Genomic DNA, 24,857 nt, shown 5'->3' with positions numbered 1-24,857 from the left:
ATATTTACCATTTAAAATGCTATTTAATATTTCCTTACCTATAATTAGACCTATTATTATTATTTTTAGTTTTTTGCTGTTTTATATAATGCAGCTGGGAACATATTCATCCGTATGTATTTTTCCATATTTTGAATTGATTTTTTCTTTTGGAACAGCTTCCCAGGAGTGTTCATCAAAGGATATGCTTTTATGACTGAAACTTTTTTTTTTTTTAAATTTTATTTATTTATTTATTTTTCCCTCAAAGCCCCAGTAGATAGTTGTATGTCATAGCTGCACATCCTTCTAGTTGCTGTATGTGGGACGCGGCCTCAGCATGGCTGGAGAAGCGGTGTGTCGGTGCGCACCTGGGATCCGAACCCGGGCCGCCAGTAGCGGAGCGCGCGCACCCAACCGCTAAGCCACGGGGCCGGCCCTATGACTGAAACTTCTTGACAAATTGTTGCTGTAACCTACTGTGCTATAAAACATGCTCTACCAACAGCCACCAATGACTTCCATTTTAACAAATCCAATGGATGTATCCTCCTGGACATCTATAATATTTGGTCCTATTCAACACTCCCCCATTTCAAAGTCATACTTTTTTAGTTCCTGAGACACTACTGTCTCTTGATTTTTCTTCTGGGTTTGAATCTCAGCTCTATCTCATACTAGCTTTGTAACCTTGACCAAGTCACCTAACCTTTCTGTGCTTTAGTTTCCTTCTTGGTAAAATGAGCACAATAGTATCTACTCACTCTATTCTTTTGGATTAAATAATATACATAAAGCCCCTAGCTCCATGTCTGGCATGTAGTAGGTGGTCATAAATGTTTCTTTTTGCTTTCTGTCTCTGGCTTCTTTCTTTCTGCCATCAATGCATAGGTCTTCCCATCTTGGAAAAAAAATTCCCTTAATTTTACTACTGTATCCAGATATTGTCTTATGTACATGGTAGGCTCTCAGATAAGAAGGAAATCTGAGTGTGTTTCTTATAGAATGGACTTAATATTAGTCTTCCCCCAAACAGTCACAGTTTTGTAGTAAGATTGTTGGTTGTGAGATAGGTGTTTGAGTTACACAAAACTGAAAGTTTGAATTTTTCTCTCACAGCTTCCCTTGGAGTGTTCTTGTTGTGGATGAAGCTCACAGGTTGAAAAACCAAAGCTCTTTGCTGCATAAGACACTTTCAGAGGTAAACTCACAGGATAGTCTTAATTTTTATATAACTCCCTTTAAAAATATAGTAGTTTAGGCCTGCATAGGGTCACTTAAGGTGACCTTATTTTTTCAGTCAGATTTCTGCAGGGCTAAGTGAACGTTTTGTGGGTGACAGAAGTAGTACTTAATATGGCCTAACTTCTCCTTGTTTTCTCTCATCTTTTACACGGGAGATAACATTTACTAAAGTCTGGTTATCAAATCAAAAGACTCTATACCATAAAATACATTGTATTTTTGGAAATGTTTCAACTGTTATCTTTTCCAAAGGGACAATTTCTTTATAAAGTAATTTTATTATAATTCTTCTGTCTGCAATAGCAGATATATCTGACATTGTACCTCTCCCCTCATTGACCTGTTTAAAAAATTTGATAGTTCACATGGAGTCAAAAAGAGACTGATTTCATGTCGTTAAGTATTACCTCCAATCTCTCTTGTCTTTGTCCTACTTTTGAGTTTGACGCCTTTGATCTCATTCCCTTCTCTTGATCTCTGACATCATTCTGGCAAAGTAGATAAGTGTCATTGAGGCCCTAGATTTGCCCTCTCCTCTGAGGAGCTTGTGAATATGAAGTGCCCTTCTCCTTGTTGACCTAGTAAAGGCTTGTTCATTCATGAGACCATGTGTGCAAATTTCTGTGACCATCATTGACCATCCTTTCCTATAATAAATCAATTAATACATTTAGAGGTCATTTTGAGGAAAGTCTTAGTTCTGAATTCTATATTTACAGGCTAAAAGTTGTAATATTTTGTTTTAACGTAGATATGGTGACTGTCTATTATTAGCCCAGTCTCAAAGATTGCTGTCCACTGCTGGGCGCCCTTTGCTCTGTGGTGTCTCTTGCCTTCTTTTTAGGGACTCTTTACAGTGTATCTTTCCCAAGAGGTTGTCATATCCTGGTGCCTAACCTTATAAGAGACTGTTTCATAAACTACCATGCCAGTTTCCTAATTTACAATGGGAAGAGAGAAGCAGGTGTTGTGGAAGAACCCTGGCTTTGGAGCAGGGAAACTAAGTTCTGTTGCTGGCATCAGAGCCTTTTCTTTTTATTCATGAGGAAACTAAGGCTCAAAGGGATTAAGTGAGGAAATTTTCTGCATCATTTCCTTTGTAGGTGAGGTTTGAATTGCAGGCAACTAGTTGGTTGGAAAGAAAGGCTCACATGTATTCGGCTGAGAGGTGGGGAGAAAGGCACTGCCTTTTTTTCCCTTCCTAATATTGTTTTCAGGTTGTTTGTAAAAGTTGGAAGCAACCTAAAGTGAAACATAGGGAATTAGTTATACAATTTGTGCCACACTTATACAGTATATTTATAGAGTAAGGCTGCCATGAAAAATTATGCAGAAGAATATTTAATAACATGAGAAATGTTTGCAAAATATTTTACACAGAAAACGTTTACAAAATATTATACACAAACAGATATCATCTCTTGATTTTTTTTTACCCAATTTATAAGTTTTAATGCCAAAATGGACACCACTTTCAATAAAAATCTTATGTGATGGTGTAAGTTGATTGTAGAGACCAACAACCTTGATTATCTTGTGACCTCATATTCTTTGGTCACCTCAGCTCTTTGCTTGGTGAACACATACTGTTGAAAATGTGAGTCTGTTATTTGAAACATTTATTTTTGACAGTTCTCATACTTGAAATACTATGAAAACATTGCCCTACAAGCAGAGCAGTCATGAATGGGTGGACATTGATTAGACAATCAGACAAAAAAGGAAGATTGCCAAAAAAAAAAAAAAAGATTTTCAAATCAGTTTTAATTGTGTCGTTTCATTTATTACCTTTTCTCGATATAAAAGTATATATTCTTCTAACTCCCTCCCAAATCAAAGTATAGAAACACAAGAAGAAAAGTAAAATCACCAATAATCCTACTCCCCTGCATACATTAACATTTGGTGTTGGTTATGGATATGTTGCCATATCCTTTGCTGTGCATATGTACACTCAAACATATAAATACGTATATATATTATTTAAAAAATCAAAATATATTATTTGAAATATCTAAATATCGAAATACAGTATGTATGTATATGTATTTTGATATTTAAAATAACATACATACACAGGATATGGCTTTCCCTTTTTGCTGTATTATGTAACTCAAATAGTGTAAGTTCTTGTTCATGTCAGTTTAGAGTTGTCCTTTGCTTGACCTAATATCTGTTGTTATTGTTTTTCCTAACCTCTTACTTGCTTAGTTTCTTATTCTTGGTGCTCTCACTTGTTGCTCAAAATTTAAAAACTTTCTTTCCCTTTTGGGCTGTATATGGCCCAGAAACATCCAGAAGCCTTGAAGTCTTGCATGTGATACGCTGTAAAGCTTTACAAAATGACATTCTTTTAGTACGGGTCTTCTTGCTTGTAGTGATGGGGCCTGCTGCTATAGCTTTGGGCTTCTCAAACTGTGTGAGTATCTACTGTGTGCCTCTGTAGACTCCCTGGTACTCTGCTGGTACTCGGTAGACTCCCTCACGTAGGTAATGACACATACCTGGAATCCCCACCTAGACTGAATAACAGTAACCATATTGAATACTCATGCAGTACTTCAGAGTTCACAAAGTGATTTTACTTACATCCTTATAATGGTATCTCCTTCACAGGATTATTATCCCCTTCTTATAGTTGAAACTGAAGAGGTATATTTCCTACATCAAACAACTAGTATACAGCTTGAACATGAGCCTTCTGATTTCATGTGCCCATGGTCATTCCATTAAATCACGCCTCTTTTTGTATGGGTCAAGGTTGTGATGGGTAATTCAGTCTTGCTTTCCAGTATTATGGATTTTTTACTTTACTTATTTATGTATTTGAGTTCTCAGTAGTCTTCAGTCTCCTGTTGACCGGAACTCCCATCCAGAACAGCCTCCAAGAGCTCTACTCTCTGCTCAGTTTTGTGGAGCCTGATCTCTTTTGCAAGGAGCAGGTGGAAGATTTTGTTCAGCGTTACCAGGATATTGAGAAAGAGTCCGAGTCAGGCAAGTTCCCTTCCTACAAATCATGCCCCAGAGGTCTGGGCCGAGAAACTGCCCTAGTGCATAATAGATAGTGGTTATAGATAGAAAAGAAAGAATTGATAACTAGAGGACACCTTCCAGGGAGATAAGGAGCCACACAAAAATAAGGTGATGTTAGATCCCTCATGTTGTTCCCAGTTGTCTGCTATTCATGAGTCTTTTATTTGTTACATGATTCTACAATAGGCTTATTTGGGTTATTTTTGGAAGAAATAGAAAGGATCTACTGATTTTCAGACTTTTTTTTTATCCAACATGTAATTTCTATAAGGATTTTGTTAACTTTTTATGCTACTTCCTGAGGCATAAAATTACGTGGGTGCTATAGCCCCAAACTGCTGTTCAGCATTCACAGCACTGATGTCAAAACCAAAAGTCTAGGATGGATGGGTGGTAGAGTGAAGGAAGGAAGCCATCCTTATTCATTCAGCTGCCAGTTGTAGCCTTCTTCCTCTCATACCGTTGCCCCTCACCTCAAAGAATTACCTGTCTATCTCTGTAGTATTATCCCAAGATGATTATTCAACACAAATGGAAGGCATGCCTGCTAGTGGGTATGTATGTACTAGGTGAATATGAATTGAAGGGCTTCTCACAGCAAAAATCCCCGTACCACAGGCTGAGGGTTACCTGGGGAACCTGCTCTGATTGCTCCCAACACCCAGTAAAATATTACATGGGACATACTTGTATTAAAAATTGTTATTTATCTGAAATTCAATTTTAACTGGGCTCTTATATTTTTATTTGTTGTATCTGGCAACCCTCCATGCAGTGTAATTCCAATTTAGGTTAGTTTTTGAAGTTCACAGCACCTAGGGAAGGAACAAGGGAGTTGAAGTCGAAAGACCTAAGTTTGAATAATAGCAACATTAGCGTCTCGCTGTGTGACTTTGGATAAGGTGCTTAATTTCTCTGATCCTCACTTAGCAGTAAAAATGGGGACAATAATACTTACTTGCCCTACGTTTCTAAGCTGTTATGCTGGTCAATGAGATTAAATGCAAAAGTATCTTGGAAACAGAAAAGCTCATGCAATTGAGATTATTAGCAAGAATCTAGTTCTTTGAATGTTCCTAGTTCTTGAGTTAAGAGCCAGTAATGATTTCAGGAGTTGGGAAGAAGAACCTAATGGAGGAAGAAGTACTATGAAAAATTACCATCGTGACCTAGAGTGCAGAATTGCCATGAAAATTAGAAGCGAAAATAAATTGCTGTATGTTCTCTAGTAGTTCAATGCCTTGGTCTTGCTTTAGCCCCACACTACTTGTGTTTTTTTTTTTTTTTTCTTCTACAGCAAGTGAACTACACAAACTCCTGCAGCCATTTCTGCTGAGGCGAGTGAAAGCTGAGGTAGCTACAGAGCTTCCCAAGAAGACAGAAGTAGTGATATACCACGGCATGTCAGCGTTGCAGAAAAAGTACTACAAGGCCATTTTGATGAAAGACCTAGGTAATCAGAGGACACTTGTCCATTTAGAAACTAAATGAGGATGTGATTTTCATGGAGGGGAATATTTTATAATCATACTCGCTTTATATAGTAAGAATATGGGATGGAGTTTTGTATTCTAAATAATATTCAGGTCAGTGAAACTGTGGCAGAGTATCTTTAATATAACTCAGACTTTACTGGTTGTTGTGCTTGTGAAATTTCCCCCCCTCACCTCTCCACCAGTTTTCCTTATTGTCCCTAGTTAAGCAAACACTTCTAGGCATCCCAGTCATGCCTTTCATCTTCCTACCCTGTCAGATGTGTAACACACTGCAAAACTTTTGTGTTGAATCAAATTCAGTGGGAGGAATTGTGTGTGCGAAGGGAGAGATAAGAGTGGAACAGTCTCTCAGTTTGCATTATTTTTTCCTTTGGCTCCACAACAGCAATTAAAGAAGGAAATTTAGAATTTTCCAAAAGAGTAACAAAGTACTCCTGAGTTAATTTATAGTTAGGCTTCCTTAAAACAAAGTGATGGTTAAGAAAACTTCATATGGATGTGCTATTAATTCTTAATGCAATTCAGTGAAATTTGGGAGGTTAATACAGGTTTGAAAGATATATTATTGAAATGAGTAAGGTTATTTGTGGAGACTTGGAGGTTTTCTTGTTGTTGTTGTTCAATAGTCCATCTCTCTCTCTCTCTTTTTAAAATTTCAGACGCATTTGAAAATGAGACAGCAAAGAAAGTTAAACTTCAGAACGTCTTGTCCCAGCTTCGAAAGTGTGTGGATCACCCATACTTGTTTGATGGTGAGGCGGTGCCCTTTTTTCTCACATTACTTTTCATTAACATTTCTGTGGCCAACGTCATAGCAGAATTCTTCAAAAGAATTGCCTATATTTACTGTCTATTTTTCCTCCATTTTCTCTTGTTAATTTTTTATATTGATGTTATCTAATATATTGTTCATATTCATATTTCTTAAGTTGTCCCCTTAATGTTCCTTATGGCTTTGTTTTTCTTTTCTCTTTTTAAACCCAAGATCGAGTCATAGATCCTGCATTGCATTTGTCATGTCTCTCTATTCTCCTATAATCTAGAAACGTTCCTCAGCTCTTTTTGGGGGGGCAGGAGGGGGCTTTTTTTTTTTTTTTAATCTTTCATGAAATTGACAGTTTTGAAGAATCAAGGCTGGTCATTTTGTGAGGTGTCTCATGATCTGGATTTATCTGATCTTTTTTCTTTGATTAGATGTCTCTTTGTCTTGAACTCACTCAGTCAGCGTTTCATCACTACCCTTCCTAGTTCACCAGTGATCTCTATGTTGCCCGACCAATGGTTGTTAGTTCGCATTTTAATTAACCTCTCAAAACATTTGACACAGTTGCTCACTTTCTTCTTGAAACACTTTCTTCCTTTGGCATCTGGAGCAACACTTTCTCTTGCTTCTCCACCTGCCTTACATCTACTCCTCTGCCTCCTTTGCTGCTTTCCCTTCATCTTACAGATGTCTGTAACTTTCCAAGTGCTGCTTTAGCTGTATTCTACACACTTTGATGTGTAGTGTTTTCATTTTCCTTCAAACTGGCGATTTTTTGATTCACTCTGATTGTTCACTGATGATTCACTCTGATTGAGCCTTTGGGACAGTTCTAGGACTTTTGTGACTGTGGGGGCTCTAGTATGGATAGGAGCAATGCAGAGAGTTTGCTGTAGTCAAGGGAGTCTTTGCCAAGTAGCATTATGAATGATTTTAAAATGTCACAGAATCTTGATTAGGTGCATATGAGAACTTCTTTTTTTTTTTTGTAAGGGAGGGGCCGTTGGGAACATGTAGATTTTGAAAGAAGCCCTCTAGGTTATTCTGAACACCATCCCCCACCTTGAGAATTACTAGTTTATACATCTAAGTCTGTTTCTTGATTTGTTTTCTCGAATGAGAGCCTCAAGATTTAGATTTTGGGTTTCTTTGGCCTTTAGCATCTCCCTGTGCCTCAGTTTCTTAAAGAGTGGGTTTATCCCTTGGATAAGCATTTATTTGGCATATTGAGTGTGCCAGGCTCTGTGATGGATGTTAAGCAGCACTGAGATCATCATGCAACCAAATAATTGTAAAATGCCTCAAAGAGAGATGAGACTTGGGCCCATTATCAATTGGAAGGAGCTTGGCCTCTCGCTGTAACCTAGCCATTGGCTGCTCCATTCAGGGAGTCTACCCTGATGGAGGACTCGTCACTGGGAGTGGGTTCTTTCTTTTCCAGGTGTGGAACCAGAGCCTTTTGAAATTGGAGACCACCTGATTGAGGCAAGTGGGAAACTTCACCTGCTGGATAACCTGCTGGCATTCCTGTATTCCAGGTAGGTGGTATGCTTACATTTTCTGCTCTGAGCTGGTGACTCTTAAAACCAGAATAATGAGCAACTCACTGATCTCTTGAGACTAATTCCAGTTTTCCTTTTTTCAAGACCCTGATTCAGGTTCCACCTTCTCTGCAACTATACTCTCCACCCCGTTCCATCCCATCCTACCCCATCCCCTCTATAATCATCCTTTCCTTTCCTCAATTCCTGCAGCACTTAGGATCCTAACCAGCACTTGGCAATGCACGGCCTTAATCTGCTCTGTGGTTAATTGGTGTGTGTTAACTGTAACACTCCAGCTGTATTGTTCAGTTCCATAAGGACAGAGATAACATCAAGCATTTATTTTTTAATTGCCTGCTGGTACCTTGCATTGAATTGGCACATAATAAGAGCTTAGTTAATCTTCACTTTTGTTAACCTGTGGGGTTTGGTTTGCACTCAGGGAGAGCTTGGGGGACTCTTTCCCAGAGACATGAGATGGGTGTTGGAAAACCAAGTCACTTCTGGAGCCTCTAAAGGTTCAGCTGAGTGTTCAGTGGCCTGGTGTCCAGCCTATACCTGATCCTCCTAGTCTCAGAGAGACAGGGGAGTCTAGAAAAAGCCCAACTTCCCAAGGATTTCAAAGTTGTTCCTTTGGGACAACTGCCTGAACCAACCTAAAACCTGATTTGGCAAAACCGCCCAACGTTAGGAATGTGCAAGTCAAATAATTCCATGTATTATATATTTTATTAGCTCTGATAAATCTACTATAAGTGTGTTAGAGTTGGAGAAGGACCCATAAGTTGCTTTCTCCAACCTTTTCATTTCACAGGTGTTGAAACAGGCCCAGAGAGGTTGTGTGACTTGTCTGGAGGTCACACAGGCAGCAGATGACATAGGATTAGAATTGGGATCTTCAACTTCCAGTTCAATGCCTTTTCGACCCATATGGGGCTAGAGTTTTGAAGGAGTTCTTCGTAATTGTTCCTCTTATGCCCATTGCAAGCTCAGATTAACTTAGTATTCCTAAGGAGACTATTGTTTTGACAGTGCTGTGCTTCTTTGTTTATGCAAACTTAAAATGATGGCTGATAGCATGGAGCTCTAGGCGTGACTTTGTTCTACTGAATCCATTTTGCCTCCTCCTTTCCTCTCTCCTCTCCCTATACACAAGTTTTCTCACATATCCTATGGCATATAAGATGGCACCTGCCCCTTGCTTTTCTAAAGTGATGCTTCTCAAACTTTTCAGCCAATATAGCTGTTGATGAGAGGATAGTGACTTTACACCCCCAAGTAGAGAATAACTGTAGATGGCTGACTGCAAGCTCTTCATGGATTATAAAGGTGACATTCCTTGACCACTGTTGGGTTTCCAGTTTTTGGGTTTTTGTGTGCATTTGAATTTTGCGTTTTACTCTTCACATATGCTGTTAAAATAAAAGTGTATGTTTCTTTCAATTTAGTAAATTACCATTCCAGAAAGAGATACCTTGGTTATCCTAGGGCTTCCTATACCCACTGGTACATTGACACATGCTCCTGGGAATATCCCCACTCGAGACTGAGAACTACTGCTTTGAAGGATTCAGTACGTGTGGAGCTGTATCCTTACGTAAAGCATTTAGCATTTCTGAGGAGGTCTCTGCAAGTGATTAGGATATTTCTATTTCTGCTTCAGTATTTCATTTATTTATAAACTTGTATTCTTTGGTAAGTTTCATCTGAGAGAAACTCACCTAAATACTACCAGAGTTGGCAGTTTTTCCTTTTCTTTTTCTTGCCAGGGGCCATCGAGTTTTACTTTTCTCCCAGATGACCCAGATGTTGGATATTCTCCAAGACTACATGGATTATAAAGGTGACATTCCTTGGCCACTACATTGCCCCAGCCATTTTTAGACTTAACAGTCCAGTAGGTCCATGGAGAGTGATCTGGGGTGTGGGGATGTTATGGAGGAAAGCAGTAAAAGAACATTATGCAGAACCAAAAGAAGAATGAAAGTGAGGAGAGAGGTATGTGACGCAAGGATTGACAGCAGCGTAGGGACACATGGACAGAAATAAGCGTACATATTCCCATTGGTGATTCATTTAAAATTATGGGTACTGGAGAAAATGTGTGTTGCAGAAATGTTGAGTGTCTTTGAACATGTACGATAAAGCGAGTTTCAGTGACAAGAGCTTTCAGTGTTTTGAAACATTCAACTCAGCGGTTGAGTACTTGTTCAGGATCAGTAGAAAAGCTGAATATTGAAATGGTAGAGATCCCACATATCAACCAAGAGAAAGGGAGAGCAAATTTTTCTCTCTATAGACAATAGGGAGTCTAAGTTCTTACCTGGGACTCTGTTTAATATATAGTAAAATTTATGTGAGATGATGGGAAAAGGCTGTAACATTGGTTGATCTTGAGATCAGTGGTAAAGACTTACTATTTAAAAAATGAATCCAGAGTGGGTCTCTCAGAGCCACTTGATGCCCCTCAAGTACTACAATATGCCTGTTCCGTTGGATACTTGGAGGAAACGGCACTGGCACATTGAGAAATCCAGTTTCACAAATTTGGCTTGAGCATATAATTCCCCTTTCTGACATGGGTCTGTGGTGACGGGTGGAGAACCCTGAAGCTTCATTGCAAGGCAGCTGCTGGGCTGTCCAGCAGGCTCCCTCACCAGTTCCCAAGTACTTGTCCTACTGATTGCTGAAGTCAGAGTTGTGTCTTAGCAAAATCAGAAACTACCACACAGTGTGGTCTACAGTGTGCTTCAGGGTTGTTTGGGTTGGTCAGAATGGAATATTGACTCCACGAATGCCAAATACATCAACTACATGTATTTTAAAAACCCAGAGGAGTATATTATGGTGAAGTCTTTTGTAAAACAGTGAAATGTCCCCTAAATTTAGATAGTTCCCATGGGATTTGCTTAAATTAGGAGCATGCCTGTATATGGAATGGGACAAAATTAGCATTTGATTTTGAGCTGACAGTGTTTCATTCCCTAAAGAGTGCTTGAATAGGGTTAATATTTCTGTTTCCTTTCTCTGTATGAAGGCTATAGCTACGAGCGTGTGGATGGTTCTGTGAGAGGAGAAGAGAGACACCTAGCCATTAAGAACTTTGGACAGAAGCCCATTTTTATTTTTCTTCTCAGTACCAGAGCAGGTAAGCCGCATAGACGTTGACAAAAGGAGACAAATAAAGGGTGATGCAGTACTTTTACATCCCAACCATTAGTGTGTTTTTCCTTAATTCTCTGAAAGGTGATATCATTACTTAAGAGTATAAAAAAGGGGGAGTTGAGGTAGTTGACGTAAGTTTATCAAGGAACTGGACTTTGAGCGTGGTGTTCTTTTCTGTCCAACCTATCTTAAGCAGTCATCTTGTCAAAGAAGTAAGGCTGAAATCTGGGGGTTTGGGAAAGTAATTCTAATCTGCCTTGACCATTGACTTGGGATTGTCCTGAAAGATTTGTAGAGTTTTGTGAAAAGTTTTATTCACATTCAGTGGAGTTAGCTCTCCTTGCCAACCACGGATTTGGGAATTGAGATAACGACCTGTCTGCTAGTTGTCCCTCCTTCATATTAGCTCTGGAATAGTGTTGTAAAAGCTTAAAATACTCGTTTTTTTTTTTAAAATTGTGATTATAATGAAATTGCCAGCTGTTTAGAATTATTTGTAACATTGTCTATATATGACTTCAGTCATAAATATTATGTATGACATTTGTAGTGCTTTACCAGTTACAGAGTGCTTTCACATACTCTTAAGTAATTTGATATCAGTTCTTGAAGATTAAATTATTCTTATGTCACGGAGCATGCAGACCTTAAATTAGTTTTGAACTCAAAGAATCTTACTTTCATTATCTTATTTTTTGTAGATGTAAATCTTGATGGAATAGATGCAGGAACACTAAAGGGATGTATGTCCTCTATTAGAGATCAATATCTTTATAAAAATAGAGTTTGGTGTTATTTAGAAAGCATTTTTTAAGTGCCTAGTACTCTAAGGGTATATAAAAGAAGTGTTAGATGTAATCCTTGACCATAAGGAGATTGTTTTACCTGTGTATGTCTTATCTCTGTATTACAGAGATATAATCGGATTCTTTTGGTCTCACTCACGTCTAAGATCATAGACTGCACCCTGAGTCTCAGCCATTTTTTTCATGTCATAGTTGTATCAGGAGTTATCTTAGGAGAAACTGGAAGGATCAGGGCATATACATGATCAGCGTTGGAAAAACAACTCTATTTATGCTTTACTGATTTCATCATCTTCATATTCAGAGAGCAGCATTATGTTTGAAATGTCTAAAATTAAGAAGAAAGAGATCTCTGCTTTTCAGCTAGTCTCCTTGGAGTACTCAGAATCAGTCAAAACAGAGCAATCTTTTAGGAGCCAAAGCAGTCCTGGACATGAGCCTTTTCCAAACACTAACTGTCATATTTGCTATCATTTTTATCTGTAGATTTGCAATATTATTGTTTATTTAACAGATTTCCCTCCAATTTTCAAGTATTTCTGTGATTGAGTCGTATTGCCACCAGGTGGCAGTGATAGCTCATGAAAATGTCCCAAACTAGAATGGATATAGCTTATTTATAAAGTATCACCCCTTAACGAAGAAGAGCTGAACATAGACAACAATAACCCAAGAAGAAGATAATTTTTTGTGTGTGAGGAAGATCAGCCCTGAGCTAACATTTGATGCCAATCCTCCTCTTTTTATTTATTTATTTTTTTGTGGAGGAAGATTTGCCCTGGGCTAACATCCGTGCCCATCTTCCTCTACTTTATATGGGATGCTGCCACAGCATGGCTTGGCAAGCGGTGCACTGGTGCACACCTGGGATCCGAAGCTGCAAACCCCAGGCCGCTGAAGAGGAATGCACGCACTTAACTGCTGCGCCACTGGGCCGGCCCAGAAGAAGATAATTTTTATGGAGCACACTTTAAAGAAATAAATGCCTGGGAGGTGTTATGGTATAGAGGGTAAAAGCATAGACCATGTGGGTCTGAATCCTGGCTCTTTTGCTTTCTAGCTGTGCAACATCTGATAAGTCCCTTAACTTCTCTGTGCTTCCATTTCAACATCTATAAAAATGAGGGTAATAATAGGTAATTACTCATATGGTTGTTAGGAGGAAGAAAAGAGTTTATATATGTAAAGTGCTTAGAATAGTGCCTGGCAAGTGGTAAGCCTAGTACAAGAGTAGCTGGCATTATTATAAGGTATAATTTAGCATCTCTCAGTAATCAGTCTTTATTATCTCTTTATTCCAACTTTAATTTTATATGAAGGTTTTAATTAGAATATTCTTGCCTGACTTGTCTTGAGATCCAGCTTGGAGTCAGTCGCCCATCTCAAAAGTTCATCCTCAATTCAGGCTCTCGGAACAAGCCCTTTCAGGCTTGCTTGTTTCAGCAAAGAGCTGTAACGACCCTGGCAAGAGGGAGTCCGTTTTGTACTTGTTTCCACATTAATCAAAGAGAAGGCTGTAATTTGCCTTCATCGTTCTCTTAATTGATTCCCGTAGTCCAGGAAGCCTCCTCATCCCTTTTCCTGCAGCGCCGAAGAAAGACCGGAAAGTTGTCCCGTGGGGTGTTCTTGTCCTCTAGTTGGTTTTGTTACCTTCTCTTTGATTAATGTGAAAACAAGTACAGAAAAGACCTACTAAGGTTTCCTCCAGTCAGAGGGAGGTAATTTCCCTCTCTGCTTAGGAGTGTAATGAGTGTCATCCCCTCCTCTCGCTAACCCATGTCAGGAATCTTGCCGCTTAGTTGTAACTTGCAATGGATGTTAAGAGCTCTCCTCTTAACGGTGCCTACAGCAGGAGACCTCTCTCATATTTAAAACTATTTTCTGAAAGAGCATGTGTCCTTTTCCACAGACTCTTCTAAACAAAATCCGATCAAGATTTTTAAACAGAAGAGATGTAAAATGGCTTCCTGGCACTAACTTAAGTATGCACTTTTGCTGTATACCCCTGCTCCCCTCATTCTGTTACTTTCGGTAGTTAAATTTTCCCAAGTCAGGCAAAAGAGCTCAGGTAGCACTTTTAACCACGAGAAGGCTCTGGAGTTGGGGATGGGGTGTCAGTTTGAAGGACGAAGCCAATTGTTTTGACTGATCTCAGTTTATTTTTCTGACCACTGTAGCCTTGCGTCTTTATTTTCTAGTCCCTAGTCCACATGCTGCTGATCACATCCCTTTTTGCCTCGTTTTCAGGTGGAGTTGGCATGAACTTAACAGCAGCAGATACCGTTATTTTTGTTGACAGTGATTTCAATCCTCAGAATGACTTGCAAGCAGCTGCCAGGGCTCACCGAATTGGCCAGAACAAGTGAGAGATTTAAGCATCAGCACTTTTCAACTTCCTGGGCTCCTCAGCAGTTCTGGGTTGGAGAGGACGGTGAAGAATGCAGTCCTGGTGACAGTCCTGGACTGGAGGCGAGAGACCACTAGGTTTTAGCCCAGCCTTGCTGCTGACTTCTAGAGTAGTGCTGGGCAGGGCACGTTCTCATTTCAGACTTGCTTTGTTAAAAAGAACACAATCACATTGTTGAAAGGACTGGAAGGAACCTTTAGATGTTGTTTAACTGATTCTTCCTGAGTTAAGTTCTAATTCGGTTAAAAAAATAAAGTTATGCAGTTATGGAGCTAAGCTAAAAAGATAGGTCTTAACCCTTTGACCTGAGGATGGGTTAGATGTTCCTGAGATTTTCCTCCACCACAGATAAGAATCTCAATTATGGCCACTTCGTCACCCCTTCCTTGACTCTTTTGGAAAGGTTCAATGAGAAGTTGAGGCCAAACCTCTCTGACAAATGCTCAGGTCCACATACTACAATCTCCCTTTAGTTGTACCCCGAGCATGGCGTTTTGGGTTTGTTTCCTTTTAGGTGTATCAGCCTCGCATGCTTGTGCCCATCTTTTCAGACCTTACAGCACACCACTCTCCCTTTGACTTCTCACAGGTCTGTTAAAGTCATTCGGCTGATTGGCCGAGACACTGTGGAAGAAATAGTCTGTAGGAAAGCAGCCTCCAAACTGCAGCTCACCAACACCATCATAGAAGGAGGCCATTTCACTCTGGGAGCCCAGAAACCTGCAACCGATGCTGACCTCCAGGTATAATATATTGTTCTTCACTTTAGAATATGTCATGGTTTGTAGTCTGTGCTCTCTGTTGATTAGAAAGTAAATGAAAAGACATAGCATTAACCACCCACTCTCCCCAACTACACGTTTGTTCCCTGGCCAAACATACCTGCCGTAGGATCTACTGCATGCAAGCAAGGAGCTAAAAATGAATAGGATACATAAAAGCAACAGAATACAGAATAACGAGGATGGGCTTTGGATTGCTCTGACTTGGATTCAGATCCAAGCCTTGTCATTTTTTGACTGTGTAGCTTTGAGCAGATATCTTAACCTCTCGGATTGACTCTGTTTGCTTTTCTAAAAGTGAGGATACTGCAAGTTACCTCAGAGGGCCATTAAGAGAATTAGATGAAATAAAGAATTCAGATAGTAAATGATGACTAATCCCATATCTCCGCCTTAACCCCAGATCCTTTTATCAGTGATCTTCATACTCAGAGGAGGGTGAATGAGATAAGGAATTAAAAATTATGCCATAGGAAAAATGGATGAAAGAACTAGAGTTAATTGCTTGAAGAAGGGAATATTGGATAGGAAACAAATGTTGGCTTGGAAGACTTTAGAGAAAGCTCTCTTCTGGAAGAGGGCTTAGAGTTATTCTATAGTGGCCTTCGGGTTAAAATTATAATACCCAAATTATAATATATCCCAGGTTATTCCACTTTGCACTAGGGATCAGATTCACCAAAACAATTGGAAAGAAGCACTTCAGATAACACTTAACACACAGTAAACATTCCATAAATGTTTCCTACATCTGTATCTGCCTCTCTCTGTTTCTGCTGTGTTCTCCCTCTTTCAGGATCCTATACCTCTTAGATTTACCAAACCATAACCACATCTTGTATTACTGGATTCTTTTTATTTTACAAAAAGAACCAAACTGCCGCCTTCTGAGACAAGGGCATTGGGTTGTTATCTTTGTTTTTGGCAACCAAAGAGATAACTCATATAGTCTGGATGGGGAAGAGATACAGACATTAGAGCCAGAACGTAACCTTCCAGTAACCTTGAGCTGGGCAAGAAGTCCAACAGAGCCCTCTCAAACAGCCAGTGATCCATGTTCTCACTAGTATTTGGCTCACAAAGTAGACCATCTAAAGATAATTGACCCAGCCTGGAAGGACAAGATACGAACTAGGAGCCAAGATGTGAATCCAGCTTGGTTCAGAATCTCAGAGTTAGTGCTTAGGGAGGTGCAAAGCTGGAAGTAGGAAGCTAAAGGCAGGAAAATGATCTGAACTTTTTGGGTGGTTCCTGTAACCCCAGAGAATAGGCTAAGGGTATGTTAGAGAGAGATAAGGGAAGAGAAGCGGGACAGTGCAGTGCCAGAGAAATACCCAGAAAGAGTGGAATTGAGAAATGGCTTTCAGATCTAGTGATCAGGAGTTGTTACTGGTCTTTGCAAAGGTGATTTCCATAGAGCACTGTGGTAGGCAGCCAAATTGCCAAAGGAAAGAAGTCAGTTAATGGTGGAAGTGAAGTACCTTCTCTTGGTAGAAGTGTAGCCTTCTCTTTCCAAGAAGTTTGGCAGTGGGAGAGGTGAGAGAGTAGCCATCTGGGTCTCTGACTTGTCATGTGGCTGCTGGGAATGCCTATGAAAAAGACTGTGAGAAGTGCGAGAGATAATGTAGGAAATTACTGTTATACTTCAAAAAAAAATGGAGGCTAATAAATTTTTTTTGTTAATGAGAATTGTCAAAGCCAGCATCTCTGATCAATATTTATTACATCTCTGCTTACCCATCATCCAGCTACTGAATGGCCCTGTTGGTATCATCTACCATGGGGAGAGAAGAAACCCTGACCATCAGGGAAGGAATGTGTCTGGTGTCGTTAAGCCACCTAGCAAATCACTGATATTCCAATGTTTGATTTTAGGAGAACTAACTGGACTTTTTTGTTTTCTCCAATCAAGTTGAGTGAGATACTCAAATTCGGTTTGGATAAACTGCTGTCCTCTGAGGGGAGCACCGTGGATGAAATAAACCTGGAGTCTATCCTGGGAGAAACAAAAGATGGCCAGTGGATCTCTGATGCCTTGCCTACAACAGAAGAAAGAAGCAGAGAGCAAGAGGAAGGAAGTAAGTCGGGGGTGAGAGTGGAGCCAATGGCACACCTGCCCCAAGCCAGAACACCAGGGAGGTGGGTCCCCACGGAAAGTCCTGGATACTGTTCCCTGGGACATCTTTTTCCTGTGCAGCCCTATTCTTATTTGGGTACACTGTTTAAGACTTACTTGGTCCAAGAACTCTTCCTAGACTGACTGGAAATTGGCTGACTTTTCCCTTGTAGCTGAACTTTGAACCAAATTGATGATGTTGGATTTGTTATCCTTGTTGATCTGTATAGTTTTTATAGGATATGTGAAAAGATTGAAATTTAGGCAGCTGGCATTATTCTACAGGACACTGCTCTTTGACTTTTCTCGTATTTTATTCTTTAAATTTTTTTTTTGGTGAAGAAGATTAGCCCTGAGCTAACATTTGTTGCCAATCCTCCTCTTTTTGCTGAGGAAGATTGTTCCTGGGCTAACATCCATGCCCATCTTCCTGTACTTAATATGTAGGACGCCTGCCACAGCATGGCTTGATCAGCAGTGCCTAGGTCCACGCCCGGGATCCAAACCCACGAACCTTGGGCTGCCAAAGCGGAGCGTGTGAACTCAACCACTATGCCACCAGGCCAGCCCCTTAAATATTTTAATATTGGTATCCTGTGTTTATTCTTCAGTATTCTTTCTTGTTCTCTGCTTTTTAATTGTATCTTGTTCTCATTTCAGGGATATAATATCCTCTCTGAGGATATTTAATATAACTTTTAAAAAATATCCTAGGGTGGATATTTATTATATCTTTCTAAAAAGTATCCTCTGGGGGCCGGCCCCATAGCTTAGCGGTTAAGTGTGTGCGATCGGCTACTGGTGGCCCGGGTTCGGATCCCGGCGTGTGCTGACACACTGCTTGTCTGGCCATGCTGAGGCTGCGTCCCACATACAGCAACTAGAAGGATGTGCAACTATGACATACAACTATCTACTGGGGCTTTGGGGAGAAAAAGGGGAAAAAAAAGGAGGAGGATTGGCAATAGATGTTAGCTCAGGGCCAGTCTTCCTCAGCAAAAAGAGGAGGATTGGCATGGATGTTAGCTCAGGACTGATCTTCCTCACACACACAAAAAAGTATTTCTCTGCCCCTGGCATTGTCTCTGTTTCCTCCTATTGCTGCTGCTTCTTCCTTTTTAAAAGTTTGTTTTGGAATCTCATTCTTGTTGATAGTTTTCCTGAACTATCTGGTGTCCTCTGGCTGTCTGATCACGTGTGCCAGTGAAGTGCCAAAGCTGACGGGCTGCTTGACCTGAGCAGGTATATGGGCTCTTTGTCCTTATTCCAGCATCACTGGCTGGTGAGCCTGCTTTCGCATAGAGGGGACCTTCCCAGATGTCTGTATTTTTGTAGTCTTTTTGCTAGGCAACTCAGTTTCTCCAAAGATGAATCCTTTAGTATCTTTCTTAGAAGAAGTGGGCTAGGGGTTGGAATAAACCTGTTTGCTCAAATTGAAGAGAAAACATGAGTCAGGTGTTCCTGGTGCTCCCATTATTTGGTGTGCAGAATTTCTCTCAGTTACCCTATCCTGAGGTACCTTGTCCTTGTGAGTCCTAAGCTTTTGAAGGATTGAAAGGGTCTCTATTCTCAATAATCACTCTTGACTAGGCATCTGTGTTTTACTTCCACTGTTCTTAATCTTTATTAGTCCAGCCACTTTCCGTTTTCTAAAGAGTTATTGAACTTTTCATCCACTGTTGCCTCATATATCTTTTTAAAATCCCTTTACTGCCATTCAGTGGTTTTAGATGGGAGAAGAAATAAATGCATGTGGTCCTATTTTTAAGTTACATTTTGATTACAGTAAATACTGAAGCTTGCACCTATTTCGGCACTTGTCTAGATTAATTTCAGCCCATTTTCATGACGTTTACTAAAACAAAATAAAATTTCACTATTTTCCAAAAAGATAATTATAATTTTTTTTGGCGGTTGGACTGACTGAGAAATATACTTTTTCAAGCAGTCCAGCTGCCAGAAAAGATTTCCCAGTTGTATTAAAACCTGGAATTTTGTCTTTGATCAATGAGAACCTATGTTCACTCTGTGGTAGATGGTTCCACTGGCGGGACGTAGATGAGGGTCTAGGCCTGTGGTCTCCGACTTCCTCTTGACTGCAGAGTGAAGACAGGGAGCACAATTAAAAAGAATATAAGTGAATGTGAAAGACTGGTAATTAAAGTAGCCCCAATCAAAATTAAATAAAAAACTGCATTGCTTTATCTTGAATGCCAGGATTTTTTTAAAAAAAGTATGTTTGTAAGTTGAGCATTGCATGCAATATGAAGCTACATATGTTGATTGTATTTGACACTTCTCAGCTCTTTATTTTTTTCCACTTGTTGATAGAACACCTCATTGAAAGCCCCCTGCTGATTTAATTAGCAGATGCCAATTAGAATTACAGCTGGTTGGATTTGGGTATAAGTGTGAAGCAATTGATCTCTTGAGAATGAAAATGTTTTGCTTTCGTTCTCTCTAGAGAAAACATACTTATAGCTGATTTCATAATGCTGTGAAAATATATCTTTTGGTGACATGTGCTATTAAATACACTTCACTTTAGAATCATTCTCTCACCTCTCTGTGGTTGCTAGTATTGGCTTGTCATGGTTTCTCTTTTTCACTGATTCCTGATTTTGGCAGATCACCCAACCTCTTGAGCCCTCATCTGTAAAATGGTCCTGTTAATGTCTGCTTTATTCTTTTAAATAGTTGCAAAAATCAAATGTGATAAGAGATGTGTAAGTGCTCTGATAGCAGAAAATGCTTTACAAGATTACACTATTGTCATTATTGTTGACAATAATGACAGTAATAATTATTACTATAATTATTTGCTGGCCTGTTATCTCTCCATCCTTCTATATACACAGTAATATACTGAAAAGAGCACACTGGCCTTAAAGTCAGAAAATCCTGCCTTCTTGATTTATTAGCAATCAGCATTGGGGAGTCCCTTAATCCCTGTCTGAGCCTCAGTTTTCCCTTTCTTAAGTGGGGTTTGTTATACCAGGATTGTGGTGAGGCTCATGAAGCTGGTTCATGAGATCTGTAAAGAATATTGTAAATTTAAGGGATTATTTTTGTGATTCTCATTTTCTCATGGATTTGCTGCTTGTTCCTTTAATATTACAGAAAAGCAGGGAAAGAGTCAAGTATTAAAAGTGTGTTTGGAATAAAGAAGTATATTTTCAGTTACCTTTTATTAGGTAATCTTAATGTCAGTGAGATTTATGCTGAGGAATAGTGTGGAATGAATGAGTGATCCAAGAGTCAGCAGGGTGGAGGTATCCAGCAGAGACTCCCAGACCATAGAGAGAGGGACCAAAAGGGCTTTAGCTTTGCTCTGTCCTTTGAAAAGTAAATGTGTGAGATCCCCATGTGGATCCCAAACCCAGCAGTGTCAGTGGGATCGGAAATACAATACCTTCTTCACAAGCAAGTCTTAGCCCATTTAAAATACAGCCTGTTCTCGTTTGCCCTGGTTATTGCTTTGAATAGAATTAATACATTTTTCTTTAGTATCTAACATTTCTCTTTTTGTGTTTTATGTTCTTAGAAAACCATATGTACTTATTTGAAGGTAAAGATTATTCTAAGGAGCCTAGTAAAGAAGACAGAAAATCATTTGAGCAACTGCTAAATCTTCAGAAAACACTTTTGCAGGAAACTACTCAAGAAGGCCGGTTACTCCGAAATAAAGGCAATGTAAGAACTATTTATTTGTATAAAAGAATAAATTCTTCCAAACTGTCATCCTAAGAGAACAAAAAATGATGCTGGGAGTGATTTATAAGAAATAAGTGTTTAAGTATTTGTTGAAATGTAAATATAATTAACTGTACCCTAGTATAAAAACTATGTAAAAGGTTGCCAGAAAAAACATTACGAGGAGAGAGTACTTTATCATTTAATGCAGGTGAAAGCAGCCGTGTCCGTCTAAGCCACCCCTGAAGGGATCACTATATTATCACAAAAATACCATACCCTGCTGCTAATAATCATGACCCCATGGCACGCAAGAGGATGGCAGTCATAAAGGATATATGTAATGTCCACACTATTTGGTACTTAGTAGTGCTCGTTAAATGCCAGCTGTCGTTAAGATAATAATGACGTTGAAATATTCTGTTTAAGAAAGAATTATATAATACATTGTAGGAGGATTTCCATTAAAAATGGTTAAACCTAAAACGGCATTCTGCAGGGTATGCTTTCAGTTAAAAAAAAGTTATTTTTCTGAAGTACCTTATTCCTAATGAAATTAATCAAAATGACATATTGCTGTACCAACCATGCCAGTGCTTTGGTTGAGTTCAGAGCACAGTATCCTGGTCAACAGGGCTATGACATATATAATATGAACAGTAAATTGAAGTGTCTTGCGACCACTTCCTACCATACAAGGTGGCATGGAGATGCAGTGTTTTGTGAAATATTCAGCATGTTGCCTCCGTACAGATTGTGTTTTAGGGACAAATGAAACTCATGAAGGAACAGGCAGCCCCCAACCTTCCTGGTTATGGATCTTATTCTTCCTACAGGTTCTCATCCCAGGCCTTGTGGAGGGGTCTGCCAAGAGGAAGCGGATTCTGAGCCCAGAAGAGCTGGAGGACAGAAGAAAGAAAAAACGAGAAGCAGCAGCCAAGAGAAAGAGACTAATAGAGGAGAGGAAAAGGAAAAAGGAAGAAGAGGAACATAAGAAAAAGTATGTTTGATCAAAAAAGTGTTATTTGATTGTATTATTAATAAAGCTGAGGGTCACAGTTGGTAAAGGAATCATTCTTGTATAGTGAGTCCACAGTTGTACATCACTTTAAAATTCCAGAAAACTTCTATAAAGCTGGTAGTTCCTACTGGTAATAGAAAAGTTTTTTAAAGATTAAACTTTAACCTTAGCAGTTAGTCTGCTTAAGTGAAAAATCTTGAGTGCCTAAGGCAGAGAAGATGCATTCAGTTGAAGCAAGAAAATTTTAAGATTTTATTGTAGGTGTCTGACAAAGAGTGGTTTACTTGAATAGTACCTTTTAGTCACGTTCTTAAAAACAGGGGCGTCTGATGGCTGCTCATTACTGAAGTATAGTTAGGCAGTTAGGCTAATCAGTGGGACTTCTTGTTTATTTGCAAATAGGCAGAAAACCTCAAGTCAGAGTGAGCTTCTGACTGCATTTCCACTTGACACTTACTGTTTGTGAATAGCAGTACAAAATGCGTTCCAAGGGAAATTGGGATAGGCCTGGTTAATTTCCTTTTCTCTCTGGCCTATTGAAGGATGGCCTGGTGGGAGTCCAACAATTACCACTCCTTCTGCCTGCCTTCCGAGGAGAGCGAACCAGAGGACCTAGAGGATGGGGAAGATGAGAGCTCTGCGCGTCTCGATTATGAAGACCCAGACTCGACCTCCATCAAGTATGTTAGCGGTGATGTCACTCACCCACAGGCTGGGGCAGAGGATGCTGTCATCGTGCACTGCGTAGGTAGGAGAAGTGGTACAGGCCTGGGGTGGGTGCCTCAATCTTTATGGTGCCAAAAACTAGGGGAAGATGAGGCAGAACGCTGACCTAGGGGGGACTGATGGGCTCAGTGCAGCCTTGTGTGGTTAAAAAAAAGTGAATTTTAGAATTAGGAGACTTGGATTTGACTCTTGGCTTTCTTGTTTAGCTGGTTGAGTAACCCAGCCTCCCTGGACCTCAACTTCCATATTCGTATAGTGGGATAGTATCTGCCCTATTCTCTGCACAAGGTTTTTAAGAGGGTGAAAGGAGGCAGCATCTATAAGACAAATGAATCCTTTGAGAAAAAGCAAAACTCCAAGCATCTTCCCCCCCCATGACCTTTGCACTTTTTACTTCCTCTGCCTAGAACCCTCTTTTCTCAAGCATTGTTCAAATGCCTGCCTCTCAGAGAGGTCTCCCCTGATTACCTCAAATAAAACAGACCCATCCGCATGCCTCTATTACTCTCTATTCCTTTTCTCTATCCCTTTTCCTACCTTATTTTACTTTATTACACACATTATATACTGACATATTATGTATGTATTTGTTTATTTGACTGTCTCATTGCACTAGAAAATAAGCTTCATGAAAGCAGGGATTTTTTTTTTTTTGTCCACTGCTATAACCCTAGTGCCTAGAACAGTGCCTGACAAGTAATACATGCTAACAAATATTTGTAGTATGATTGAATGAATGAATGACCATAAATAAAAGGTGCTCCCCAGCTATGTTAGTACCAACTTAAACACATCATTTAACCTTTCCTCTTCTTCATCTGTACACAGTTGTGTGCTGTTGTATTACCAGTGCTTCAACTCTCTCTGTTATGTTACATCTTTTCTCCATCCTTCTACAGTCATCCCCCAAGAACTGCAGAAGTACCACAGAGATTTTGCTCTTTTAGAACACTCATTTTTTTGATGCTTTCCTGTTATGATGGCCAGGTATATTCCAGGAAACCTAAAAATATTTGAGAAGTTCAGCCTATGATATTCCTAGGAGATTAGATAGTTTTTTCTTTCCTTTGAAAAATCATTCCTCTATAAGTCTATTTGGTGTACCTTTGTTCTTTTAGACTGTGGACTGGACTTTGCCTCCTATAGATGAAAATTTTCTCTTTCTTTTATCAGATGATTCTGGCCGCTGGGGCAGAGGTGGTTTATTCACAGCTCTGGAAACACGATCCGCTGAGCCAAGAAAAATATATGAGCTGGCTGGGAAAATGAAAGGTAAGAAGCAAAGCAGAGAGAAGGGTTAGGGATGGAATAAGAGAGGAGAGGACACTTAGGACAGGTATCATGTGAGTTAAAAAGCACTAGATAATAAGGAGTTGGAGGAGCTGGTTGGAGTCTGAATTCTGTCATCAATTACTTAGTTGTTACGTGGCTTTGAGGCAGTCCCTTACCCTCCTTGTGCCTGTTTTCTCATTACTAATTTGTGAGTAATATTTATTCCACCTGTTTCATGGGACTGTAATGAGGATAATGAACGTGCAAGTATTTTGATAAATGTCCATCTTTGCATGCATGTTAAAGTATTGGCATGAAGGTCATTTCATTGTTTACCCAACTCACCCCATCTTTGTAAGGAAATGTCTCATGAAAATGTCAAACCTGTGGGAGAGAAATCAGACACACCATTAAAATGCTAACAAGAGCTCAGGTCGGGTGCTGAGGGGAAGGAGGTTGTATTATGAAGTTAGCACAGGCTGGGGTACAGCACTCCCTGGAGACAGAAGTAAAGCTGTTCAGGGTTGGGGAAACTTGGGAGGCTGGACAGTGGTCTCCCTCAGCATAGAGCAGGGGAAAGGGCACCTTCTTTTATGTGTAGAAATCAAAAAGTGGCAGGAGGAGTAAAATTATTGTGATCATTTCCTGGGGACTTTAGAGGCCAAAGGACCTTGTCCAGGAGAGAAGGGCCCTTCAGACTTCTTAGAGATTGGTTTTTCCTAATTCTTCTGCCCAGTTCTCTACAGTGGAAAGGGACTAAGGACTTAGAGTGAATACTCTTTCTACTAAAACAGATTACTGAAAGGTTT

At 39.7% G+C, this 24,857-nt stretch overlaps 1 protein-coding gene across 3 annotated transcripts in view; it reads left to right on the top strand.

The window, feature by feature from the left end:
- The window catches only part of CHD1L (chromodomain helicase DNA binding protein 1 like), a 68,244-nt gene that overhangs the window by 27,075 nt on the left and 16,312 nt on the right, over window positions 1-24,857 (top strand). For all 3 annotated transcript variants that reach the window (XR_015555417.1, XM_004420584.3, XM_087444481.1), the window contains exons 6-19: window positions 1,099-1,180; window positions 4,056-4,218; window positions 5,555-5,710; window positions 6,413-6,505; window positions 7,958-8,054; window positions 9,830-9,903; window positions 11,098-11,208; window positions 14,279-14,393; window positions 15,028-15,181; window positions 17,133-17,298; window positions 20,881-21,029; window positions 21,866-22,029; window positions 22,593-22,798; window positions 23,950-24,048. Coding sequence is in view for 2 of the 3 variants with exons in the window: in XM_004420584.3 (XP_004420641.1) it covers window positions 1,099-1,180; window positions 4,056-4,218; window positions 5,555-5,710; window positions 6,413-6,505; window positions 7,958-8,054; window positions 9,830-9,903; window positions 11,098-11,208; window positions 14,279-14,393; window positions 15,028-15,181; window positions 17,133-17,298; window positions 20,881-21,029; window positions 21,866-22,029; window positions 22,593-22,798; window positions 23,950-24,048 (1,829 nt within the window). In the remaining variant the exon portion in view is untranslated. The remainder of the gene's footprint in view (window positions 1-1,098; window positions 1,181-4,055; window positions 4,219-5,554; window positions 5,711-6,412; window positions 6,506-7,957; window positions 8,055-9,829; window positions 9,904-11,097; window positions 11,209-14,278; window positions 14,394-15,027; window positions 15,182-17,132; window positions 17,299-20,880; window positions 21,030-21,865; window positions 22,030-22,592; window positions 22,799-23,949; window positions 24,049-24,857) is intronic.

Source organism: Ceratotherium simum, chromosome 2, assembly GCF_057802395.1.
Source record: "Ceratotherium simum simum isolate JZ-2026a chromosome 2, ASM5780239v1, whole genome shotgun sequence".
In the NCBI taxonomy this organism is placed as follows: Eukaryota; Metazoa; Chordata; class Mammalia; order Perissodactyla; family Rhinocerotidae; genus Ceratotherium; species Ceratotherium simum.
This window is presented reverse-complemented; position numbering and strand designations above follow the sequence as displayed.